The 23,135-nt window shown below is 43.3% G+C and overlaps 1 protein-coding gene across 8 annotated transcripts in view; it reads right to left on the bottom strand.

Moving 5' to 3' along the window:
- Window positions 1-4,980: 4,980 nt before the first annotated feature.
- LOC109912754 (tyrosine-protein kinase Fyn) overlaps window positions 4,981-23,135 on the bottom strand; it is a 274,256-nt gene continuing 256,101 nt past the window's right edge. For all 8 annotated transcript variants that reach the window (XM_048597148.1, XM_048597146.1, XM_048597145.1 and 5 more), the window contains 2 exons: window positions 13,880-14,011; window positions 4,981-6,844 (listed from right to left, as the gene is read on the bottom strand). In XM_048597148.1, coding sequence (XP_048453105.1) covers window positions 6,636-6,844; window positions 13,880-14,011 — 341 coding nt within the window. In that variant the 3' untranslated portion in view covers window positions 4,981-6,635. The remainder of the gene's footprint in view (window positions 6,845-13,879; window positions 14,012-23,135) is intronic.

Here is a 23,135-nt window from a genome sequence, read left to right as displayed (position 1 = left end):
GAAGTGAAATGGTCCAGTGGTTTGAAATCCCAGATCACATGAATGCATATATTAGCACAGGTTGCAAAACTGGAATTCGGAATTACAGAAACTGCTTCCTGCACGGAGTGGGAAGATCCTTAGTGAATACTTTGCATCAGTATTCATGAAGGAGAGGGACATGGCGGACAGTGAGTCTGGGGAGGGGTATGTTGATATTCTGTCAATATTATGTTAATATGAGTGTCTTAGAAAGCATGAATATAGGCAAGTCCCCGAGACCTGATGGGATCTATCCCAGAATGCTGAGGGAGGAAATTGCTGGGGCCTTCTACAATATCTTGTATCCTCTTCAGTCACCGGGGAGGTCCTAGAGGACTGGAGAGTAGCCACAATTGTTCCTTTGTTTAAGAAGGCAACAGGGATAAATCAAGAAATTACAGGCTGGTGAGTCTTACATTAGTGGTAGGGAAATTATTGGAGAAGATTCTTCAGGATTGGATTTACTCACATTTGGGGAAATATGGATTATTTTTAGCGATAGGCAGCATGGTTTTGTGTGGGGAAGGTCACGTATCACAAACTTGATTGAGTTTTTGAGGACGTGACAAAAATGATTGATGACTGCAAAATGGTAGATGTTGTCTACATGGACCTTAGCAAAGCCTTTGTCAAAGTCCCTCATGACAGGTTGATACATAATGTGAAGTTATAAGGATTTGCAGTGAACTGATAAGGTGGATATAGACCCGGCATGGACATAGAAGACAGGAAGTTGAGTTGTAAGGGTGCTTTTTCAACTGGAGATCTGTGACCAGTGGTATTCTGCAGGGATCATATATAACTAAATGATTTGGAGGAGAATGTAGGTGGTCTGATTGGTAAGTTTTCAGACTTCACAAAGATCAGGGAAGCAGCAGTTAGTGAGGAGGATTGCCAGAGGATACAGCAGGATATAGATAAGTGACAGACTTGAACAGAAAAATGGCAGACGTAGTTTAATCTGGATAAATGCGAGGTGAAATATTTTGGGAGATCTAATGTAGGAGGGAAATATACAGTAAATGGCAGAACCTTTAGAAGCATCACCATACAGAGGGATCGAGATGTACAGGTCCACAGTTCCCTGAAAGTGGCGACATTAGTGGACATGGTGGTCAAGAAGCATATAGGATGCTTGCCTGTATCGGTCAAACAATGTTGCAGTTGTTATAGAACTTTAGTTAGGCCACATTTGAAACATTGTGTACAGTTCTGGTTGTCACACAACCAGGAGAATGTGGAGAGGGTACAGAAATGGTTTATCAGGATGTTGCCTTGTCTGGAGGGTATTCAACTTGATTTGGTTTATTATTGTACCAAGATACAGTGAAAAGTATTGCTTCGCATGCTATCCAGACAGATCACACCATATACATCAGGGTAATAGAACAGAGTGCAAGAACACAGTAAATGACACAGCGTGGACCTGGAGGAACACAGCAGGCCAGGTCGTTTCTGAAGAAGGGTCCCGAGCCGAAACGTCGGTTTTCCTGCTCCTCTAATGCTGCCTGGCCTGCTGTGTTCCTCCAGCTCTACACTGTGTTATCTCTGACTCCAGCATCGGCAGTTCTTACTATCTCTGCAAGAATATAGTGTTACAGCTACAGAGAAGGTGCGTTGTATTTAACTGTAATCTGTAGTAGCTTTGAGGAGCTTATGGACAAACATGGTTTGCTTTCACTTGAAGGATGCAGGTCAACCTGACATGGATAGGCAGAGTGATGTAGGTTAGGTAAAAGGGGTTTAAGTTTAAATGTGAGGCGAGTTTTTTACACAGAGGATAGTAGGTGCATGGAATGTGATGCCAGGGGAGGTGGAGACAGATACAATAGCAATATTTAAGAGGCGTCTTGACAGATACATGAATTGGCAGGGAATAGCGGGTCATGGACCACATAGAGGCAAAAGTTTAAGAAGGGAACATATGTTGGTGCAGTCTTATTGGACTGAAGGACCTGTACCTGTGCTGTACTGCTCTTTGTTCTCTGCTGTCGTAGGAATATCACCTGTGGACTGTAGTTGGTTACAGTGGATTTAAAATTAAACTAAAAACTGAAAGAACTGTGAATGCTGTAAATCAGAAACAAAAACAGTAATTGCTGGAAAAGCTCAGCAGGTCTGGTAGCATCTGTGGAGAGAAATTCAGGTTGAGTGACCCCTCCTCAGCAGTTTTTGTTCTTGTTTCTGATTAAAATCAAACTGGATGACTTTGGTGACGCCCTTCAGGTGGAGCTGGATACGCACGTAAAAAAGAACAGACCAATAAAGTGATGATGTTAGATGAAAGAGTTGAGGGAGGTTCATGCGGAGTATAAATATGGCACAGACCTTGTGACTGAATGGCGGGTATGGTCTGATGTAAATTTCTTTTAGGCTATTTGTATCTGACGTTTGAACACAATAGAAAACCAAGCTGCAATTTCAGGGCAGAAGATTACCAAATAAATATGATAAGCGTATGTGGTAGAGGAGAAACACACGTACAATAATAATTAATATAATTACACAGCAGCAGATAAGGTCTCGACTTGGGTAGGGGTGATGGGGGCAGCCTAGCAGCCAGAGAATGAACAGAACATCTCCCAGGAATACACATGGAAATCATCGCAGAGAAAGAGCCCGGGGTTACTGTCACACAAATGAACAATGGAGAAATTGTGAATCATCTTTCCTCAAGGCACTGGAGACAACTATCATCAGCACTTTTATTTCAGGAGGTTTATCTTTAAACATAATTCACCTTCATTCGGAGAATCAATAAATGCTGGAGAGTCCGCAATGAGGAAAGGGGCTGGTACGTTATCTCTCCTCACACGTACAGGTGGCGTACATGCGCAGGATGTCACGTATGTGGTTTGCCTGTGTGTACAATATTTCCTGTGTGCACATGCTGCTTGTGTGCATTTGCGACCTTCTCAATGTGTGTAGCAAAATTTCAAGGCCTAACAGAATCCACACCAGCACATTTGAGAATTTGAAAAGTAAGACACATTGTAAAACTGAAAAAAAATGTAGAAAATCCCGGTCATACACCAGAAAACACTTTGGGGTTGATTTTGACAGTTTTCTCCCAACACAATATGGCTGCCTTCATTTGGATGTTTGAAGAGACTTCAGCATTAGGCCCCTTTTCGTGTGGAATTTGGGGTCCTCTGCTATAAATAGACTAGAACAGGAGACCAAGAAAATCAACTGTGGGAAGGAAAGCAGAGTTAATGTTTCAGGTCTGGTGGCTCTTTTACTGAGCTTCCAACAGTTCCGATAAAGTGGTATTTATGCTGAAGACGAGATTGAAGGCGGTGGGAGAGGGGTGAAGGGGAGAGTTGAGCAGATAGGTGAAGATGGAACCCAGGGAGAGAGAGATGTGAAAGGGATAGGTAAACAAGGAGATTATGGATAGCAGGCTAGGCCAGAAGAAAAGCTGACTAAATGATAATAAGAGCTAAGAGTAGGAGAGAATGGGTGAGCTGTACTGACAGCATCCCATGTCATGACTGGCTGTGGAGGTGGGTGAGAAAACATTGAAGAATGGAATCAGGCTGTAAAGTACTTGAACTCGATATTGAGTCCTAGAGGATACAGGGTCCCAAGCGGAAAATGAGATCTTGTTCTTCGAGGTTGTATTGAGGCTTGCTGGAACACTGCAGCAGGCCTGCAACAGAAATGTTGGCGTGGGAACACAGTGGTGTGTTGAAGTGGCAGGTGACTAGAAGCTCAGGGACACTTTTACTGACACAACGTAGGTGTTCTGCAAAGCAGTCACCCAGTCTGCACTTGGTCTCCCCAGTGTAGCGGAGATCACATTGTGAACAGCGAACACAATAGACTGGATTGAGAGAAGGTAAACAGGCAGCTGTTACACTTCCTGCAATTGCATGGGAAGGTGCCATGGGGGTGTGAAGGAATGTTAGGAATGGAGAAACAGTGGACCAGAGTGTCCCAGAGGGAATGGTCTCTGCAGAATGCTGACAAGGGAGAAGAGGGGAACGTGTCTGGTCATAACATTTCATTGGAGGTGATGGAAATGTAAGTTTGTTTTATTTGAAATGTATGAACTAAGATGGGCTGAATGGCCAGGAGAGATTTGTCCTTTCTGCTGCTTCCCTACATACCTAACCCATCCAGCCCACATTTCACATCACATCGGGTATGGTTGCTAGTCGTACACAGTAGTAAATAACTTCACTGCATCGACCATCTCTGCTACCTTTAGTAAATATACAGGCTGCTGTCGCATTTCCCATGTATGATCCATACTGTTCTCACGAAATTTGATGGTGTATAACACAGGGGGCTCTGCTATCCATTTGCTTTCACTTGCTTGTCGTCTGGTTACATTAGTTCATTCCAGATTGTCTTCCATTCTGCTCCGAGCGTTTCACACCAGACCCTTTCCGATTCCTGATGGAAAAGTCATGGTGTTTTGTCTTTTGCCTTTGATTAAGAATTCCACATTTGTTGTGTTGTATGGGGCCAGTGGGTGAGGAGAGGGAGGGAGTTGGAAACAGTAAAGTCTCAAGTGCTTTTAGTCCAAATGCAAATACTTCTTTTTTTCTGTTATCCTTCCAAACCAATCCTTCCAATCCGACAACTGGAGAGTGGAGTGTTTCACCCTGGCCTCAGTTGGTCTGGATGATGAGTGCAACTAATGTGCGATCTCTCTGAATGAAGACCCTCCTCAATATGGCACATACTGATGAAGCCTTCCTGGAATGTTGCATCTGCAGCTCAGATCTTATCAAAATGAACTGTATATCAATTCGCTCATGTGACCTGGTTTTTTGGTTACATTGGCTAATTGCACGAAGCTAAAGAGGTCCTTTTCCCACCGTTACAGCACACTCCTGGAAAATATCGAAGGTGTTAGCTGCTACCTGCCAAAGAAAGGTCTTTCATTTTTTTTATTGTCCTGTGTACAGCTGAATTTGGACACAGTATAAATGATTCCAGAGGTGGGTGGACCTGGCTAAGATCTTTATTGTACAGGTTTTAAAATGACAAGAAATGGATTAGGAAAATTGAATAGCTATGTAAAATATGTCAACTGGTACAGAAATGGTAAAATGTATATTTGATGTCAGTTGAAATGTTATATTCTTCATGTGAGTTGGAAGGGAGGGAGAAAATAAAAACAATGCAGAGGCATCATTTGGTTAAAATGTACAAATACCAAGATTCCAAAGTTTGGACCACATGGGCAATTAAAGGAATGTAGTAACATCTGAAAACATATTACTACATTTGTGCATCTGCTATCAAAGTTATCGAGTGCATAGTAATTCTATTAAAATAATCCTTTAGGATGTAATTGGCTGAACAGGAAGCAATCTGGAAATGCAAGTGGTTACTGCACGTACGTCAAAGTTACACATACAAAAGCATTTAAAAAAAAAAATCAGCAAGTGAAGTTAGATGTAAAAGACACTCTGGAATGGTTGGAGCTCTGTCCTTTTGTCCATTAAATGACTGCATTTGTCATGCTAACCCCTTCGGGATATCCTGCATACTTCTCAAGGACAGGGTCAGTCTCAGTTTAAACTGCTCAGCACGATTATGAACTGCAAGAGGTGTTCAGACAACGCTCCCACGAAATGTCGTCTGCACGGCAAAACTTCCACATCTCACGAGCTCTCAGCATTAACCTGGTGAGTATACTCAGCGGTACACAGAATATAGTCAGCGTCGGGTCTGTTGTGATCACTTAGTGCCAATTGAACTACAGTTTCATTCACATCACTATCATCCTCGGGGTAAATGATAAGTAATTAGATCTTTAGCACAATTTCTTTAAATATATCCTTTTCAGATGACATAATATTACATCACTAGGTTTTTTTTAAAAAAAAATTCTTACAAGTCTATAAACTTAAATGGAGTAGTAATAAAAACAAATCAGAACAATTTGTGATCAGGACAGTGCAGCAATGTGCAAACAAGACGCCAAATGCTTTTGGCAGCATCCTATGTCACTGAGTGGTTCACAACCATAGCAATATGCAAATATCTGGGGTCGAGGGGGAATGGGGAGACAAACAGAAGAAATGTCAATGTGAGTCCAAGTTTTATACGTGAAGGTTTTCAGTTGCAAATAGCCTTCCTCTCCTCAGCTGAGTTGCAACAGCATTGACTGAAAAGCCGTGGATGTCTGTGGAGACTTATGCAACAATGAGAAACCTCTTCAGAAAGAAACCAGTGGTCTGGCAGCAAAAGGAAGGAGACATTCACTTGATGCCACTGGCTTTTCGACATGGCACAGGGGCAAAAACTGGCTGCTTGCGACCCCTCGAGTTTCAATAGCATTGAACTGACAGGCAGGCAGTGGGGAGCGTGGGGAAGACAAATATTTCTCGGCAATAAGTAGCATTTTAGAGATGGTTCTCCATCAGTTCAACAATGACTATTATACAATATGAACATTCTGACATTTTCAAAAAGAGAAGCCACGTGGCTGAAGGGAAGATGCCTGTATTCCACGGCAAGGGAGTAGGAGCATGATATTAGAAGTTACCAGTTCCGGCAGGACGGTGATTCAGACTCTGGTGATCACTCCAGCAGGACAAATGGGGAGAGGAGAGGAGCACCCATTGACGAGCAGTTTTCAATAGTACAGCCAATCACAGGTTGTCTCCTGGCTGATATTGAGGCTCTGTCGCAGTGAAGTAGTCCTCAAGGAAGGCCTGTAGATACTCAAAAGTAGGCCTCTCCTCTGGGTCTTTCTTCCAACACTGAATCATGAGCTCATGCAGAGAGCTGGGGCAATCCTGTGGAGATGCCATTCTGTAACCACGTTCTACCTGCTCCAACACCTCACGATTATTCATACCTGTGGAGGGACAGAGAGCTTGGTTAAGACACTATTTAAGTTGAGCAATAGTTGGATGGATATATATGCTGACCATCCATTGTATTGAATGTGATACAGCATTACCATGAAGTAGTAATAACCGATTCTAACCATATTGCATCATCCCAATTTTGTTTTAGGGCATTCAGGCAACTCTGATGAGGCGGTATTTATTGTTCATCATTAATTATCCAGAACACTTTAAGAGTCAATGTCACGCAATGTGGTGCTGACATTACTCTAGGTGGAATATGGAGGGGTGTCAGGTTATCTTCCCTGAAGAATTTATTCCCACAATACAGCGCGTTTCATTGCCGTCTATGGCCGGCAAAGTAGCTCAGTGGTTAGGACTGCTGCCTCACAGTGCCAGGGACCCGGGTTTGATTCCAGCCTCAGGCAATGTCTGTGTGGAGTTTGCACATTCTCCCCGTATCTGTGCGGGTTTCCTCCGGGTGATCCGGTTTCCTACCACAGTCCAAAGATGTGCAGGATAGGTAGATTGGCCATGCTAAATTGCCCACAGTGCTCAGGGATGAGTAGGTTAGGTGGGTTAGCCATGGGGAATGTAGGGTTACAGGGACAGTGTGGGGGGTGGGTCTTGGGCTTTCGGATGATTGGTCCAACCTCTGTCCAACAATCAAGAACCAATGGCCAAGAACTATAGAGGGGGAAATAAAACATTCACGCTGAAGGTGCAGCATTTCACAAATACAGCAGTTAGCCTCATAGAGTATGCCCCAAACTGTTGCTCAGAACAAAATGGATTTCCGAAAGGTGAAAATTAGAGGGAAGAGCCAGCAGAAACACAAAGGACAGTGATGGGTAAGTCATGGCTATTTGTGATATCACAAACCCACAGGGTGACGATTAAATACAAATTGGGGATATTCAAGGAAATTAATTGTTGAACATTGAGGCTCCTTCAAAACTGAATCTTCCACATATTTACTGTGTAGCCTGAGATTTCATATTACAGCAGTACTTAACTTTCCAATATGAAAGCAGAGAATAACTGAAAACACGAAGGTCATGAACCAATCGAGCTAGCATCAACAATTTATCTGGCACCAAACACGTCCTACTATCAATGTCCTTTCGAATGTAAGAAATTTTTTTTTTAGAAAGAACGTAATCTCAGATGACAATCATCCAATGTCATGACTGGCTGCCCTATGGCCGTTGGCCGAAAGGATTCAGGCAATCGATTAATACTGGGAAAGTAACCGGCCCTTAGAAATATGATATAACAGGAAGTGCCAGGCTCAGAGAGAGAAGCACTAAGGGTAGGAGGCGCTGGGGGAAGCTGCTGGTGCTAGACTAATTCTGCCTTGGAATAATTGCCCTGGGGCCAAGGAGGTTAGAGAAGCCACATCTGTGTTGGAAAAGGCACACAGAGCCTGGAGAGTTCAGGAGCCAGATTCCGTGCTGGAGTAACTACACAGGCGTTAGGTCAGATCCACGCTGGAGGGTCTGCACCGAAACCAAGAATAGAGTCAACTCGGGGCAGAGGGGAGGTCCTGTTCTTGGGGAGTTCTCATCAAACAGACCTGGTAAGGCAGCTGGTTCACATCAGAAGATTGTCAGAGAGCAGTCTTCATTGCGCAGACAACATCAGGCAGATGGAAGACAGATCGGAAGGAGAGGAGGAAGACCAAGAGAAGAGCTCTCTAACACCTTGACTAGAGAGCAGGATGCACCGCTACTACTTGAATGAGACTGCAACATTCTGCACCAACAGCCTGTTTGTGCTTTGGTATCAATGAATCATCCCCAGTTGTCACAGCTGTAAACTTCCTTTACCTCATTACCTAATGCATCATATCCAAACTTTAGCTTCTTAGCAAATGTAGTAAGCAACCAGAAAATTACTTACAAATCGTCGACTGTTTAACTGTGATCACAAAGCTCTAAAATAAATTTTAGAATAAATTCACTCGATTCCTACCCCCTACCTCCTACCCGCTCCCCCCCCCCGCCAGCTGTGAAGGTGGCAGAATCTCATTGTTACTCTGTGCTTGTGTCAGCAATCTCCCCTCAGCCAATGTGCACACACCAAACCAAGTGACTTCTCCAGTCAGAGGTGTGTGCTCAAGGCTGAGGAAGCAGACAATTTGTCTATTGCTCATCGTAGGCTAGGAATGACACAGACTCAATTATCACATACTCACTTAGGATATCCACAGTGTGGAAGCAGGCCATTCGGCCCATTGACTCCACATCTGACCTTCCAAAGAAGCATCCTGCCCAGTCCCACCTTCCTACCCTATCCCTGTAACCCTGCGTTTCCTGTGGCTAATCCACCAGGCCTGCACATCTCTGGGCACTGCAGGCAATTTAGCATGGTCAATCCACCTAACCTATGCACCTTTGGACTGTGGGAGGAAACCGGAGCACCCAGAAGAAACCCACGCAGACACAGGGAGAATCTGCAAATTCCACACAGACAGTTGCCCGAGGGTGGAATTGAACCTGGGTCCCTGGAGCTGTGAGGCGGCAGTGCTAACCACTGTTCCACTTGCCAGTGAAATCCAGGAAATTCTCACATTTAAAATCTATTCATGAAGATACTTCTAGCGAGTTAAAGTGTAAGTAGAGGAAAGTTCCCTTCCACCTGCTTATCCCTGTCGGCGATATGTGACGCAATACTCTCAACATTTGGAATAAATCACTGGATGGTAGGAACTTTGTTTGATCTTTGGAATAGCATTTCACCCAGCCTTCACCTTGTTAAAAACAAAACGCTCAGTGCTTGCCTATGTGAGCACTCATTATGTAATGCTGCCGTGGGCATATTATTGTTATTGGCAGAGTGAAACTCTGCAGTGATTGTAACTTCCTTGTATAGAACCTGGTGTTAAAGAACAAAGCAAAATAAAACAGGCCAAATCCACTCTGTATTGCTGCCCCAAAAATGTTTCCCGTTCCTCCTTTAAACAGGAGACATCTTATTTCCAGTGGGCAGGATTCCAGTTCCATGCAGTCTCAACAACTTTTAACTGGGTGTGGCATTTTCTAATCATTGATAAAATGTGACAGACCCAGAACATTCTCTGCTCCTCAACCAAATTCTGCTGATGGTGTTCCTCTCTCCATGTGAATAAAGTCAGAAGTCAGATGACACCAGGTTATAGTCCAACAGTTTTATTTGAAATCACAGGCTTTCAGAGCACTGCTCCTCTGTCGGGTGAAGACTTCACCTGATGAAGGAGCAGTGCTCTGAAAGCTCTTGTGTTTTCAAATAAACCTGTTGGATAATAGCCTGGTGTTCTGTCACTTCTGACTTTGTCCACCCCAGTCCGACACCAGCACCTCCACATCAGGTGAATAAAAACAGACGAGTGAAACAGCACAGGAATTGGTTAGACTGGACCTTTCCCAGTCCGTCAACTCTGTGGTAGCACTCCAGACTTGGAGTTGGAAAGCCGCACACTCCTGTCTCACTTCAGAGAGTAGAGTGCCAAGATAGGAATGTATGGAGTGGGTACTGCACTGCTGAAAGTGCTATCTCTCTGACTAAATGTTAAATTTGGAAAGATTGAAGAGTTTGGGACTGCTCACCTTGGAATGCAGAAGGCTAAGAAGAAATTTGACTGAGCTTTACAAAACCATAAACACACTGGATAGAGCAGAAAAGGGAGAAGCTGTTCTCACTCATAAATAGAAAGACTGAGAGGGCATGGATTTAAAGTGATGTGCAAACAAAGCAAGACGAATGGGAGAATAAACCTTTTTATACAGCGAGTGGTTAGGGTATATGTCTAGGTTCAATTCCCACACTGCTGAGGTTACCATGAAAGTCCCTCCTTCTCAGCCCATCCCCTTGTCTGAGGTGTGGTGACTGTCAAGTTAAAACCACCACCAGTCATGCCTCTCTCTGTCTAGAGCAATCCTATGGTGCTCTGAGACTTTAGCTAGGATATGGAATGCGCTGCCTGGAAATGTGGAGGTGGCAGGTTCAATTCAGCCATTCAAGAGGGTGATTATTTGGATAGAAACGGTATGTTTGGGATATGGGGAAAAGGCAGAAGATTGGCGCTAATGAAAGACAACTGGAGCAAATATGATGGGCTGAGTTGGCCTACTTCTGCACTCTAAGAATTCTGGGATTCATTGCAGTTAAAGCTCCGCCTGCCCTCTCTGGATGTGGCACTGTTTTGAACAAAGGTTGATGGTGATGCTTGAGGGGTGGGGAGAACGGTTTTGTCAATGGTGATGGTGGAGGAGGGTTGGGGTTCCCTAATGACCTGGGCAATACTTATCCTCAAGTGCCAAATACCCGCCAACTGCACACCCACAGATGCTATTTATTGCTGTGTGTAAAAGCAAAGTCCCTTGCATTGTGCTCTGTACAAGAGATAGTCGATGTGGTGGTAAGTTTGCGTTAATTTAGCGCTCCTTACTTCATCCTTTTGAAAAGAGCGGGAGCCTGTAACAAACCTTCACTGGAAACATGTGGTTAAAAGTAAAACTGAACGTTGAAATTATGGGGACAGGAGTAGACTATTCAGCTCATTGAGTCTACCCCACCATTCAATACGATCCATGGCTAATCAAACACTTCAATGCCTGTACCCACTCCATTCCTGTGATCCTATATATATATCAATTTTTACCATAAACATACTCAAAGACTGAGCCTAAACTGCCCTCTGTGATGGATTTCAAAGGTTCACACCCCTCTGACTAGTACACATCCTCCTCAGCTTTGTCCTACATGGCCTCCTCTTATTTTTAAACTATGCCTCCTGGTTCTAGACTTCCCAACCAGGGGAACCATCCTACCTGCACCTTCCCTGTCCATTCCTTTAAGTACATTCCTTTAAGTATTTTGTTAGTTTCACCGCTTTCACGTCTCATTCTTCAAAACTCTGAAGAATGCAAACCCAGTCAGCCAAATCTCTCTTCACAGGACAGACCTGCCATCCCAGGAACACATCTGGTGACCCCTTTGTTGCACTCCCTCAATGGGCTGAATAGAAGCATAGAATAAAGGAGCAGGAGTAGGCCATTCAGCCCATTGAGCCTGTTCAATATGATCGTGGCTGTTCATCCAACCTAGTAACTTCTTTCTGTTTTTCTCCCCATACCCTTCGATCCCTTTGGCCTTAAGAACTGCATCTAACGCCTTCTTGAAAACATTCAATGTTTTGCCCTCAACCACTTTCTGCGGTAGAGAATTCCACAGGCTCACCTCTCTCTGGGTGAAGAAATTTCTCCTCATCTCAGTCTTAAATGGCCTGCCCTGCATCTTAGAGAGGGACCCCAGGTTCTGGATTCCCCAGTCATCCTGCCTGCATTTACCCCTGTTTAATCCTGTTAGAATTTTATAGGTTTCTATGAGATTGCCCCTCATTCTTCTAAACTTCAGTGACTACAGTCCTATCTGATCCAGTCTCTCCCCATACAGTCCTGCCATCCCAGGAATCAGGCTGGAAACTTTTATTACACTCCCTCCATAGCAAGAACATTCTTTTCAGATAAGGAGACCAAAACTGCAAATAGTACTCTAGGTGTGGTCTCACATCGGCCCTGTATAACTGCAGTAAGACATCTCTGCTCCTGTACCAGAATCCCCTTGCTATGAAGGCTAACATACTGCCTGCAGCACCTGCATGCTTAATTTCAGTGACTGGTGTGTAAGGACATCCAGGTCTCATTGCACGTCCTCCTTTCCCAGTTTATCACCTTCCAGATAATAATCGGCCTTCCTGTATTACAGTCATAGTCATACTGCATGGAAATAGACCCTTCAGTCTAAACAGTCCATGCCGAAATGTTCCCAAACTAAACTAGTCCCACTTGCCTTCACTTGACCCATATCCCTCCAAACCTTTCCTATTCATGTACTCATCTAAATGGCTTTTAAACGTTGTAACTGGATCTGCAGCCGCCATTTTCTCTTGCAGGTTTTTCCAAACATGAACCACTTTCTGTGTAAAAAAAAGTTGCCTTTCATGTCCTTTTTAAATCTTTCTCCTCTCATCTTGAAAACATGCCCCTTAGTTTTTAACTCCCCACCCCAGGGAAAAGACCGTTGTCATACACCTTATCTATGCCCCTCATGACTTTATAAACCTCAGAAGGTCAGCCCTCAACCTCCCATGCTCTAGTGAAAAAAGTTCCAGCCTATCCAGTCTATTTTAATAACTCAAACCCTCCATTCCCAGCAACATCCTGGTAAATTTTTTCTGAACCCTCTCCAGCTTAATAATATCCTTCCTATAACTGGGCGACCAGAACTGTACACAGTACTCCAGGAAAGGCCTCACCAATGTCCTGCACAATCTCAAAATGACGTCCCAACTCCCATACTCAAAAGTCTGAGCAATGAAAGCAAGTGTGCTAAACGCCCTCTTAACCACCCTATCTACTTGTGACGCAAGTTTCAAAGAATTATGGACCTGAACCTCTAGGTTTCTCTGTTCTTTCACTCTACCCAGCGCCTTACCATTAATTGTATACGTCCGACACTTGTTTGTTTTACCAAAATGCAATACTTCATGTTTATCCAAATTAAACTCCATCTGCCACTCCTCAGCCCAGTTAATCAAGATGACTTGCTATCGAAGTGGATAATCTCGGATTTATCCACTTTATACTTCATTTGCCATGCATTTGCCCACTCAAATGGTCCAAATCACACTGAATGATTTCTTTCTTGAGCTATGGAGACTAAACCTGTACACAGTATTTCAGTGTGGCGTGAACTGACAATTGTGGATATCAGCTCAGCTTACAACACCTGCCTTTGTGGGGATTCCAGAGTCTGAACCAATTTACGCACGAGTGAAAAACTGTCCCTGGGCCACTATATATTGATGCTGGACTCACTGAACTGAGTTTCGAAATGATTCATTCATGCACAGAAAATACTTCAAACCATTGAAATATGTAAAAGAGTCTGAGGGGGCTTGAGATCTTCATTTAAAAACAGGCAAACAGGAAGATGTCTTTCTTAGATCCCTGCTTTGTTGCATACCAAATAAATGTGTTTACACTGTCGACACTTCTTACCAGGATATGGCACTCTCCCCTTTGTCACCAGCTCTGTCAGCAGAATGCCAAAGGACCAGACATCGGACTTGATTGTGAACCTCCCGTATAGTGCAGCTTCAGGTGCAGTCCATTTGATGGGAAATTTTGCACCTAGATGGAGGCGAGAAATGAGAGTTTGAGTTGTTTTCCTTTTAAAGACCAGCTTACAAATCAACAAAGTGCCCGCTGGGTATTTCCAGGACAAGGTTATGCTCTCCTTTCCTACAGACAATGTGTTTCCTTTCTCTTCATGCCTGAGACTTTGCAGTCAGGGGCGGGGTAGATACACATTCTCTTCCAAAGTTTACCAAGGGGGCAGTAACTGTACAATGGGGTCATCAGGAAGGCCAATAGAATGCTTGCCCTTATTTCAAGGGGGTTAAGAGTACCAGGTGCTGGGCACACCACATCTGGAATACTGTGAGCAGTTTTTTCCCCTTTATTTAAGGGAAGATACTATTTCATTGGAGGCAGTTCGGAGAAGGTTCACTAGGATTATCACTAGAAGGGATGGTCCACGAGCATAGGCTAGATGGGTTGTGACTCTATTCACTGGTGTTTAGAAGAATGAGAGGTGATCTCATTCAAACATCTCAGATTCTTAAGGGGCTTGACAACGTAAATACTGAGAGGGAGAGTCTAGCACCAGGGGGTATCATTGCAGAATAAAGGGGTGCCAATTTAAGACTGAGATGAGGAGGAGTTTCTTCTCTTTTGGAACTCCTTGCCACAGACAGCTGTGGGGGCAGAGTCCTTAAGACTGAGATCAGTCTTAGATTCTTGATCAGTCAGGGAATGAAGGTTAGGGGGTAACAGCAAGAAAGTGGACATGAACAATGTCAGGTCAGCCATGATCCTATTGAATAGTGGAGTAATCTCGAGGGGCTGAATGGCCCACCCCTGTTCCTATTTCCTTTGGTCTTACAGTTCATTTGGAGGTGTTGGGCACTACACAGGGACAGACTCCATGCCTTGACCTTCCTTTGAAAATCTAAATACAACATAACTACTTTATCTCCCCAATCAATCTCGCCTTCAAGAACGTCACAAATATGTAGAAAGTAGAGGCAAGAATAACATATTTAACAGCACCACAGAGACAGCTGGGGTTATATTTGTGGATAAAAGTTGGGAAAGAACTGTCCTGGATTTTCCGAGTCCTGGAGTCCAGGAATGGGCCAGCAAAACTGGGACCTGGTGATAGGGTTGAAGGGGTGCTATAGTCTGGTAGAACTGTGGATGGAATCCCATTGGTTGGAATAAAAGGAATCAAACGACTGGGGTTAGGATCATTGTAGAATCAACATCTGCCATGAGAGACTCAAGTTAGAAGGACACTGAGTGACCATACTTGACAGGGGGGAGGAGGGGTGACAGTGGGGGTGTGGAAGGATGTTACCACTGGTTGATATCCCCAAAGAGTCTCTGAAAACACTTAATATTACAACCATTTCTGTCAATGATAATCAGGTTTGAATTTCTAATCATGTTAGCTCAAGTCAGATCAGGTTGATAAGCAGAGCTGGCATCTCATAGGATGATACACGTTCTGCAGCAAAATTAAATTAAAACTTATATTTCAACATAGTTCAAATTCATTGCATCCAAATCATTTTTGAAGGCATGAGAAACAAAACGCAGAAAGAGCTTGAAATTAAACTGCATCTTTTTACAACTTCAGAATGCCCAAAGACACTTTACATTCTGCACAGTAATCTGACACTTCAGTGTAGAACTCCCTCAATGTAAATGATGTGCTTAACTTACTATAGTGGGACTTGAACCACCAACCTTGTCATGGAGATAAGATTGTTACCACTGAGCCAAGCCTAACAGTATGAATAGAGTTTCGATTTTCACTCAAACAAATCAAATGCTTTTCGATGAAAGTAAACGCTGCAGCAGTACATAATCAGCACATTATGATTTGATACACATCAGGATCAGGAATAAGCCACTCAACCCTTGAACCTCAATTAGATCATGGCTAATCCATTTCTCAACACCCATTTTGCCCGCCTTTAGCTCCACTCCCTTAAAAGTGAGAATCGACTTGAGCACTGAAAGCACAATCTTGGAGTAGAAGAGAATCCCATTAAATTCGTTTTACTATTTTAATCACCATGGTAAGATCACTCCTCAATATTTTACACTCAAGGGAGAGGAACCCAAATGATTGCAAACTGTTTGTCTAATCTAGCAGTTTAACCCCTTCTTCAGAGTCTAATGAATCAGCGTTGTACTATCTCCAAGGATAGAATATCCTTCTCGAGGTCTTGTGTACAAAAGGGAGCCTAGTTCTCCAGATGTAGTCCAGACACTGACAAGGAGAGGATGAGAAGCATGAGAACACAAGTGTTGCTCTTCCAGCCTACTACATCATTCAATTTGATTACAAGGGAACTGCATCTTAAACTTTCACCGTTTTTACATATGGCTTTAGTTTTACCCCAGGAATGGGCCAGCAAACCTGGAATTTGGTGATAGGGTCAGAGAGGTGCAATGGTCTGGTGGAATTGTGGATGGAATCCCACAGGTTGGGATATAAGGAATCAAACCAAGGTGGGGTTGGGATCATTGTGGAATCAACATCTGTTAGGAGAGATGCAAGTGAGAAGGACACTGAGTGGCCATATTTGAAGGGGAGTGGGGGTAAGAGGAAGGACAGTGGAGGAGGGTTGCACCTCAGGGCGATGTCCCTGAGGAATCTCTGCAAACACTCAATCAACTCCTCTCAATTTTTTGCATTTTCAATGGAGATGAGAGCTTTAGCGTGAGGACATTTTTGGCTTGTGCAAAAATGTTCTTTCTGGGATCAGCATAAACAACTTAGCTCTAATTTTTAAGATTATCAATCCCCTCCCTGAACCCCAATTATGGCGAGGAGATTTAATCATCTCAAACACTTCAATCAGATTGTCCACCTAATCCTCAGCACTCTAGGAAACACAAGCCTTTTCAAAGTGAGCCCTTGTGTTGTCATGGTAGTGTCCCTATTACTGCTCTGGATTGAAGTCCCATCTACTTCACAAGTGTATAATAACACCTCTGAACAGATTGATGAGGAACAAAGCATCTACAAGCTGACTTCCTGCTAATTTAATCTTTGCTTTCTGGTCTCATTCTGATGAATTTACACTGCATTCACAAAGTACTGTAAATCTTTCTGAGGAGCCATGCCGAGAATTGATTCTGTAACCGGAGTTCTATACAGCAACAGCCTATCTTCCACTCTTTCCAATTCAATTCTTTTGAGATTAAGAATAACATTTCATTAGCTTTTCCAAGTTTTTATTTGCATTCGTCCACTTCTTGGTTTTAATGATTTTAGTACACATTGAGAGTCATAAAGTCATTGAGATTGACAGCACAGAAAAAGGCCTTTTGGCTCATCATGCCCATGCCAGCCAAAAACAACCATCTATCTATTCTAATCCCATTTCCAACATGTGGTCCATATCCTTGTATGCCTTAGCACTTCCACATCTAAATACTTCTTAAGTATTATGAGCGTTTCTGCCTCTACCACCCTTACAGGCAGTGAGTTCTAGATTCCCACCAATCTCTGGATGAAAAAAAATTCCCTCACATCTCCTCTTAAACTGTCTGTCTCTTACCCTAAGTCTAAGCTCCAGTTATTGATTCCTCCATCAAGCTAGAGTCTAACCAATGTTTTATACAGTTCCAGCATGACCGCCCTGCTCTTAAGTGCTATGCACCCACTGTTAAAACAACAATACCATCTGAGTTCTTAGCCACATTCATGGATGTGAGCCTCACTGGCATTTTCTGCCAGTTCCTGATTGTCAGAGAGAGGGAGCCTCACTGTAAACTCTGTCATTCACCGTAGGTGTCAGGAAATTCCAAAAGTATGAGTCATAATCATTCAAAGCTCTCTTGTTTCAATATTTACGTTGATGTTTGTGATTGTCGCTCCATTAGTTAAGAATTAGGCAAGTTCAGCAGGAGATTCAGTATAATGTCAGACGTGGGAGAGCTACAAGAATTTCTAATTATGAATGAAGTGATTGAGCTATTGGGCAAATGTGAGCTGATCAGAAAGAGAGTGGGAAGGTCACATCAGAGACCTGTCCTGAGACCTTATGTGCACACCAAGGTCCATCTGATCCTTGGTGCTTCCCAGAGCCCTACCATTTCTTTATCAATCTTCCACAGTTCCTAGGTTCTTGCCTTTTTGTACTATTCACTCATGAGATTGTGGGCATCGCTGGCTGGACCAGCATTTATTGCCCATCCCTAATTGTTCTTGGGAAAGTGATGGTGGGCTGTCTTGTTGAACCGCTGCATTTCACTTGGTGTAGTTTGACCTAAAATGCTGTTAGGGAGGGAATCCCAGCATTCTGACCGAGTGACACAGGAAGAACAGCGATATATTTCCCAGTCAGGGTCGTGAATGCTTTGGAGGGAACTTGCGGGTGGAGGTGTTTGTTCACAGTCTGGTATATTCCTTTTGAGTCCAAGGTGGATGACTCTGCTCTCTGCCACAACTCTATCTGCCCCAATGTTTGTCTCTCACAACCAGCCAATATGGTTGACTGTATGACTCTATGACTTTTAATTGCTCTCTGTACTGACCCAACAAGCCATTAGTTGTATCAAATTGCTAAAACGTCTCAAAAAAAGGAATGAAAACCACAGGACTGCCTGGCAGCAACTTAGGCACCAGAAACAAAAATGGCAAAAAGAGCCCTCTCAACCCTGCAAACATTTTCTTTTAAATATCTGGGGGCTAGTGTCAAAATTGGGAGAGCTGTCTCACAGACTAATCAACCAACAGCCTGACTCAGTCATACTCATGGAATCACACCTTACAGGAAATGTCCCAGACACCACCATCACCATCCCTGGATATATCCTGTCCCACTGGCAGGACAGACCCAGCAGAGGTGGCGGGAGGGAGTTACCTTGGGAGTCCCCAACATTGACTTCCGATCCCACGAAGCAAATATGGGCAAGGCAACCTCCTGCTGATTATCACATACCGTCCTTCCTTGGCTGATAACTCATTGCTCCTCCATGTTGAACAACACTTCGAGGAAGCACTGAGGATGGCAAGGGCACAGAATGCACTCTGGGTGGGGGAGTTCAAGAGTGGCTCGGCAGCAGTACTACTGATCGAGCTAGTCGGGTCCTAAAGGACATAGCTGTTAGACTGGGTCTGTGGCAGGTGGTGAGGGAACCAACAAGAGGGAAAAACATACTTGACCTCATCCTTACCAATCTGTTGGCTGCAGATACATCTGTCCATGATAGTATTGGTAAGAGTGACCACCGCACAGCCCTTGTGGAGACAAAATCCCGCCTTCACATTGAGAATAACCTCCATCGTGTTGTGTGGTACTATCGCCGTGTTAAATGGGACAGACTTTGCACAGATCTAGAAACTCAAGACTGGGGCATCCATGAGGCACTGTGGGCAATCAATAGCAGCAGAATTGTACTTCAGCACAATCTGTAACCTCATGGCCCGGCATATCCCCCACTTAACCATTACTATCAAACCAGGGGATCGACACTGGTTCAATAGAGAGTGCAGGAGGGCATGCCAGGAGCAGCACCAGGCATACCTGAAGATGAGGTGCCAACCTGGTGAAGCCACCAAACAAGACTACTTGCATGCCAGACAACATAAACAGCAAGTGATAGACAGAGCTTAGTGGTTCCACAACCAGTGGATCAGATCTAAGCTCTGCAGTCCTGCCACATCCAGTCGTGAATGGTGGCGGACAATTAAACAACTCACTGGAGGAGGAGGCTCCACAAATAGCCCCATCTTCAATGATGGAAGAGCCCAGCACATCAGTGCAAAAGATAAGGCTGAAGCATTCACAACAATCTCCAGCCAGAAGTGCCGAGTGGATGATCCATCTCGGCCTCCTCCAGAGACACCCAGCATCACAGATGCAATCTTCAGCCAATTCGATTCACAACACCTGATATCAAGAAATGGCCAAAGGCCCTGGATGCAGCAAAGGCTCTGGGCTCTGACAATAGTACTGAAGACCTGCGGGCCAGAACTATCTAGATCCCTAGCCAAGGTCTTCCAGTACAGACACAACACTGGCATCTACCAAGCCATGTGGAAAATTGCGCAGGTATGTCCCGTACACAAAACTTTGGACAAATCCAATATGGCCAGTAACTGCCCCATCAGGACCCGAAACGTCAGCTTTCCTGCTCGTATGATGCTGCCTGGCCTGCTGTGTTCCTCCAGCTGTACACTGTGTTATCCCAGGTCCTCATCAGGTGTTCGTACTGTGTCAGGAAATTGCACGAGTATTAGTCACAATCTTTCAAAGCTCTCTTGTTTTAATATGCATACTGTTGCACGCAAGTCTCACTCCATAGTGGCTATCACTTGTTGAATCCTGCCAAATGGAATACATACCTGTTATTCTAGTCTTATGTCACTCAGTTCCTAATAATTTTCCAACTTGGACCAAGCAGCATCAAATATTCATACACTCTCATTTTCGCTGGTAGTATCTTGTATGGATTCGTTCTGTAAAATCATGTGGAAAACCTCCAAAGCCTATCCTTTGCTGACCTTGGTGATCAGCTCAATAGATCTGACTACATTAGTCTGATGTGACCTTCCCACTCTCTTTCTGATCAGCTCACATTTGCCCAATAGCACAATCACTTCATTCATAATTAGAAATTCTTGTAGCTCTCCCACGTCTGACATTATACTGAATCTCCTGCTCAACTTGCCTAATTCTTAACTAATGGAGCGACAATCACAAACATCAACGTAAATATTGAAACAAGAGAGCTTTGAATGATTATGACTCATACTTTTGGAATTTCCTGACACCTACGGTGAATGACAGAGTTTACAGTGAGGCTCCCTCTCTCTGACAATCAGGAACTGGCAGAAAATGCCAGTGAGGCTCACATCCATGAATTAATGTAAGAAAAAAGAAAGGCTGTCTTCTCAATTCATTTTCTTTAAAACAGAACACAACTTTTTGATTATTTTAAACTTTAGCTCATGAAAGCATCTTTATTTTATTCATCGATCTTTCTTCAAACTGTTTTGGATAACAATCCATAGCTGACAGAGTGAAATGGCATAGTACAATGTAGTAATTGGACTAATTGGTACTGATGGATACAGCCACACTGCACTTGATCAGCTGACCTTCCTTTGGCCTGATCAAGGGTCAAGACAATCCAGGCGATTTCACTTTTAAAAAATGTTTTCCTGTTCGGTGTTTGTTTGTCAGCATAGACATGGTGGGCCGAAGGGCCTGTTTCTATGCTGTGTGACTCTATGACAACAAATGCTGTCTCAGTCAGTGACTCTCATCCCAGGAATAATTTAAAAAAGGGCATTTTCACAAAGAATTTTTTTTTAAAAATACCATTAGTACTGATGTAAATTATCTCAACAGAGCCAGAATTACTGAAGTCCTTGGAATAATCATTTTACGGGCAGCAAAAAAGCTTTATATTTGATACCAAAACAGAGAAATTGTTAAACAGAAGTTAAAAAGTCAGTAGCACTCCCATTTGCTATCAGAGTTCAATCTGTATGTTGAAAAGTACACTTTAGGAGAAACACTAAAATAGGTATACAGCTCATTTGCCACCTTGTTCACCACTGATCAAACTAAAGATACTCTGTTCTTTCCTTCTCCAAGCTTGTTGGCCAGAACTGTAATCAAATGATATTGCATAGATAATTAGACGCAGGATAAAGCCTCACTCTTCAATCATAGAGTCATAGAGCTGTACAGCATGGAAACAGACCTGCCTGTCCAATTCTTCCATACCAACCAGATATCCTAAATTAATCTAGTCCCATTTGCCAGTATTTGGCCCATATCCCTCTAAGCCCTTCCTATTTATGTACCAGCCATGTACTTATACCAGCCTCCACCGCTTTCTCTGGCAGCTCATTCCATACAAGCACCACCTCCTGTGTGAAAAAGTTGCCCTTTAGGTCCCTTTTAAATCTTTCCCCTTTCACCTTAAACTTATGCCCTCTAGTTTTGGACACCCCTACCCTGGGGAAAAGACCTTGACTATTCACCCTATCCATGCCTCTATATAAGGTTACCCCTCAGCCTATGACACTTCAGGGAAAATAGCCCCAGCCAATGCTATTCAAACCTTCAGTAAAGCCTTTCCTACTTCATTAAATGTAACATCCAGGATTCAATAGATATATAGACTGATATTAATCCAAAGTCAACACTTCTAATCTATGAGGGTAATGTTACATTCAAGTTTGCACTTATTCACTGTGTTATGAAGTTGGGCACAGCATTCATGAATTGGAAGGCAGAAAGTTAGAATTTGTTGGTAAAAACGATCGTGGGGAAAGGAGTGCCGTGGTCCCTTTAAGAGCTTGTGCTTTTTCTGTGCTTGCAAGTTTATAAATGCAGGTGCACAGAGAGTGCCCGAGTGGAAAGTCAAGTAGCACTTTTTCCAAGGCAACAAGTTTGAATTTGGCCAATTAATTTAAACAAAGCACCTGGATACAGAAAGCCATTTGAATTTAAATCTGATAGTGTTGACCACCTGAAACCAATCATATTATAAGCATATGATCATGTCATCACGGGTATATGAGATGAGAGTATTTGGATAGACAGAGCTACTTGCCAGAGTTAGCAGCATTCAACTCTCAGAGAAAGCCCATCTAATTAATCAAAGGTGCCATGGTATTTTAGCTCAAAGTCCTCATTGAAGAAATTACAGAGATAAAATATCCCTGACAGCAGAACTAATGGAAGAAAAGTGTTTGTGAAGGGACTGAAGATAACAGAATATCCCAGATGACTGTGTGAACTTGGAGATATTAAGTAATAATTTATTGCTTCTTATTAATTGGGTTTACTTTAGTGGGATTTGTTTTTATTTAAACAGCATTCAAGTAGAATTTAGACCAGTTGGTAGTCTGGGGAGTATTTGATTTGTTAGTAACTGTTAATTTGTTAATTTGTTCATTGTTAGGGTTAAACAAATACATTGTTTCTTGTTATTTGTAAAGTGGAGATCAGGGATTTTCTTTCTTTTTAACCATTCTTTTAACAGATTACGAGGGGAAAGATGAGCTTTTCTGGGTGTTTTGGGGGTAATTATTAGAAGGGAACCTCTCATCCCGTCACAGCAGATGGAGATAGCAAGAACTGCAGATGCTGGAGTCAGAGATAACAGTGTAGAGCTGGAGGAACACAGCAGGCCAGGCAGCATTAGAGGAGCA

This window comes from Rhincodon typus, chromosome 5 (assembly GCF_021869965.1).
Source record: "Rhincodon typus isolate 14 chromosome 5, sRhiTyp1.1, whole genome shotgun sequence".
Taxonomy (NCBI): Eukaryota; Metazoa; Chordata; class Chondrichthyes; order Orectolobiformes; family Rhincodontidae; genus Rhincodon; species Rhincodon typus.
The sequence above is the reverse complement of the archived record's forward strand: the minus strand, read 5'-3'. Positions and strand labels throughout refer to the sequence as shown.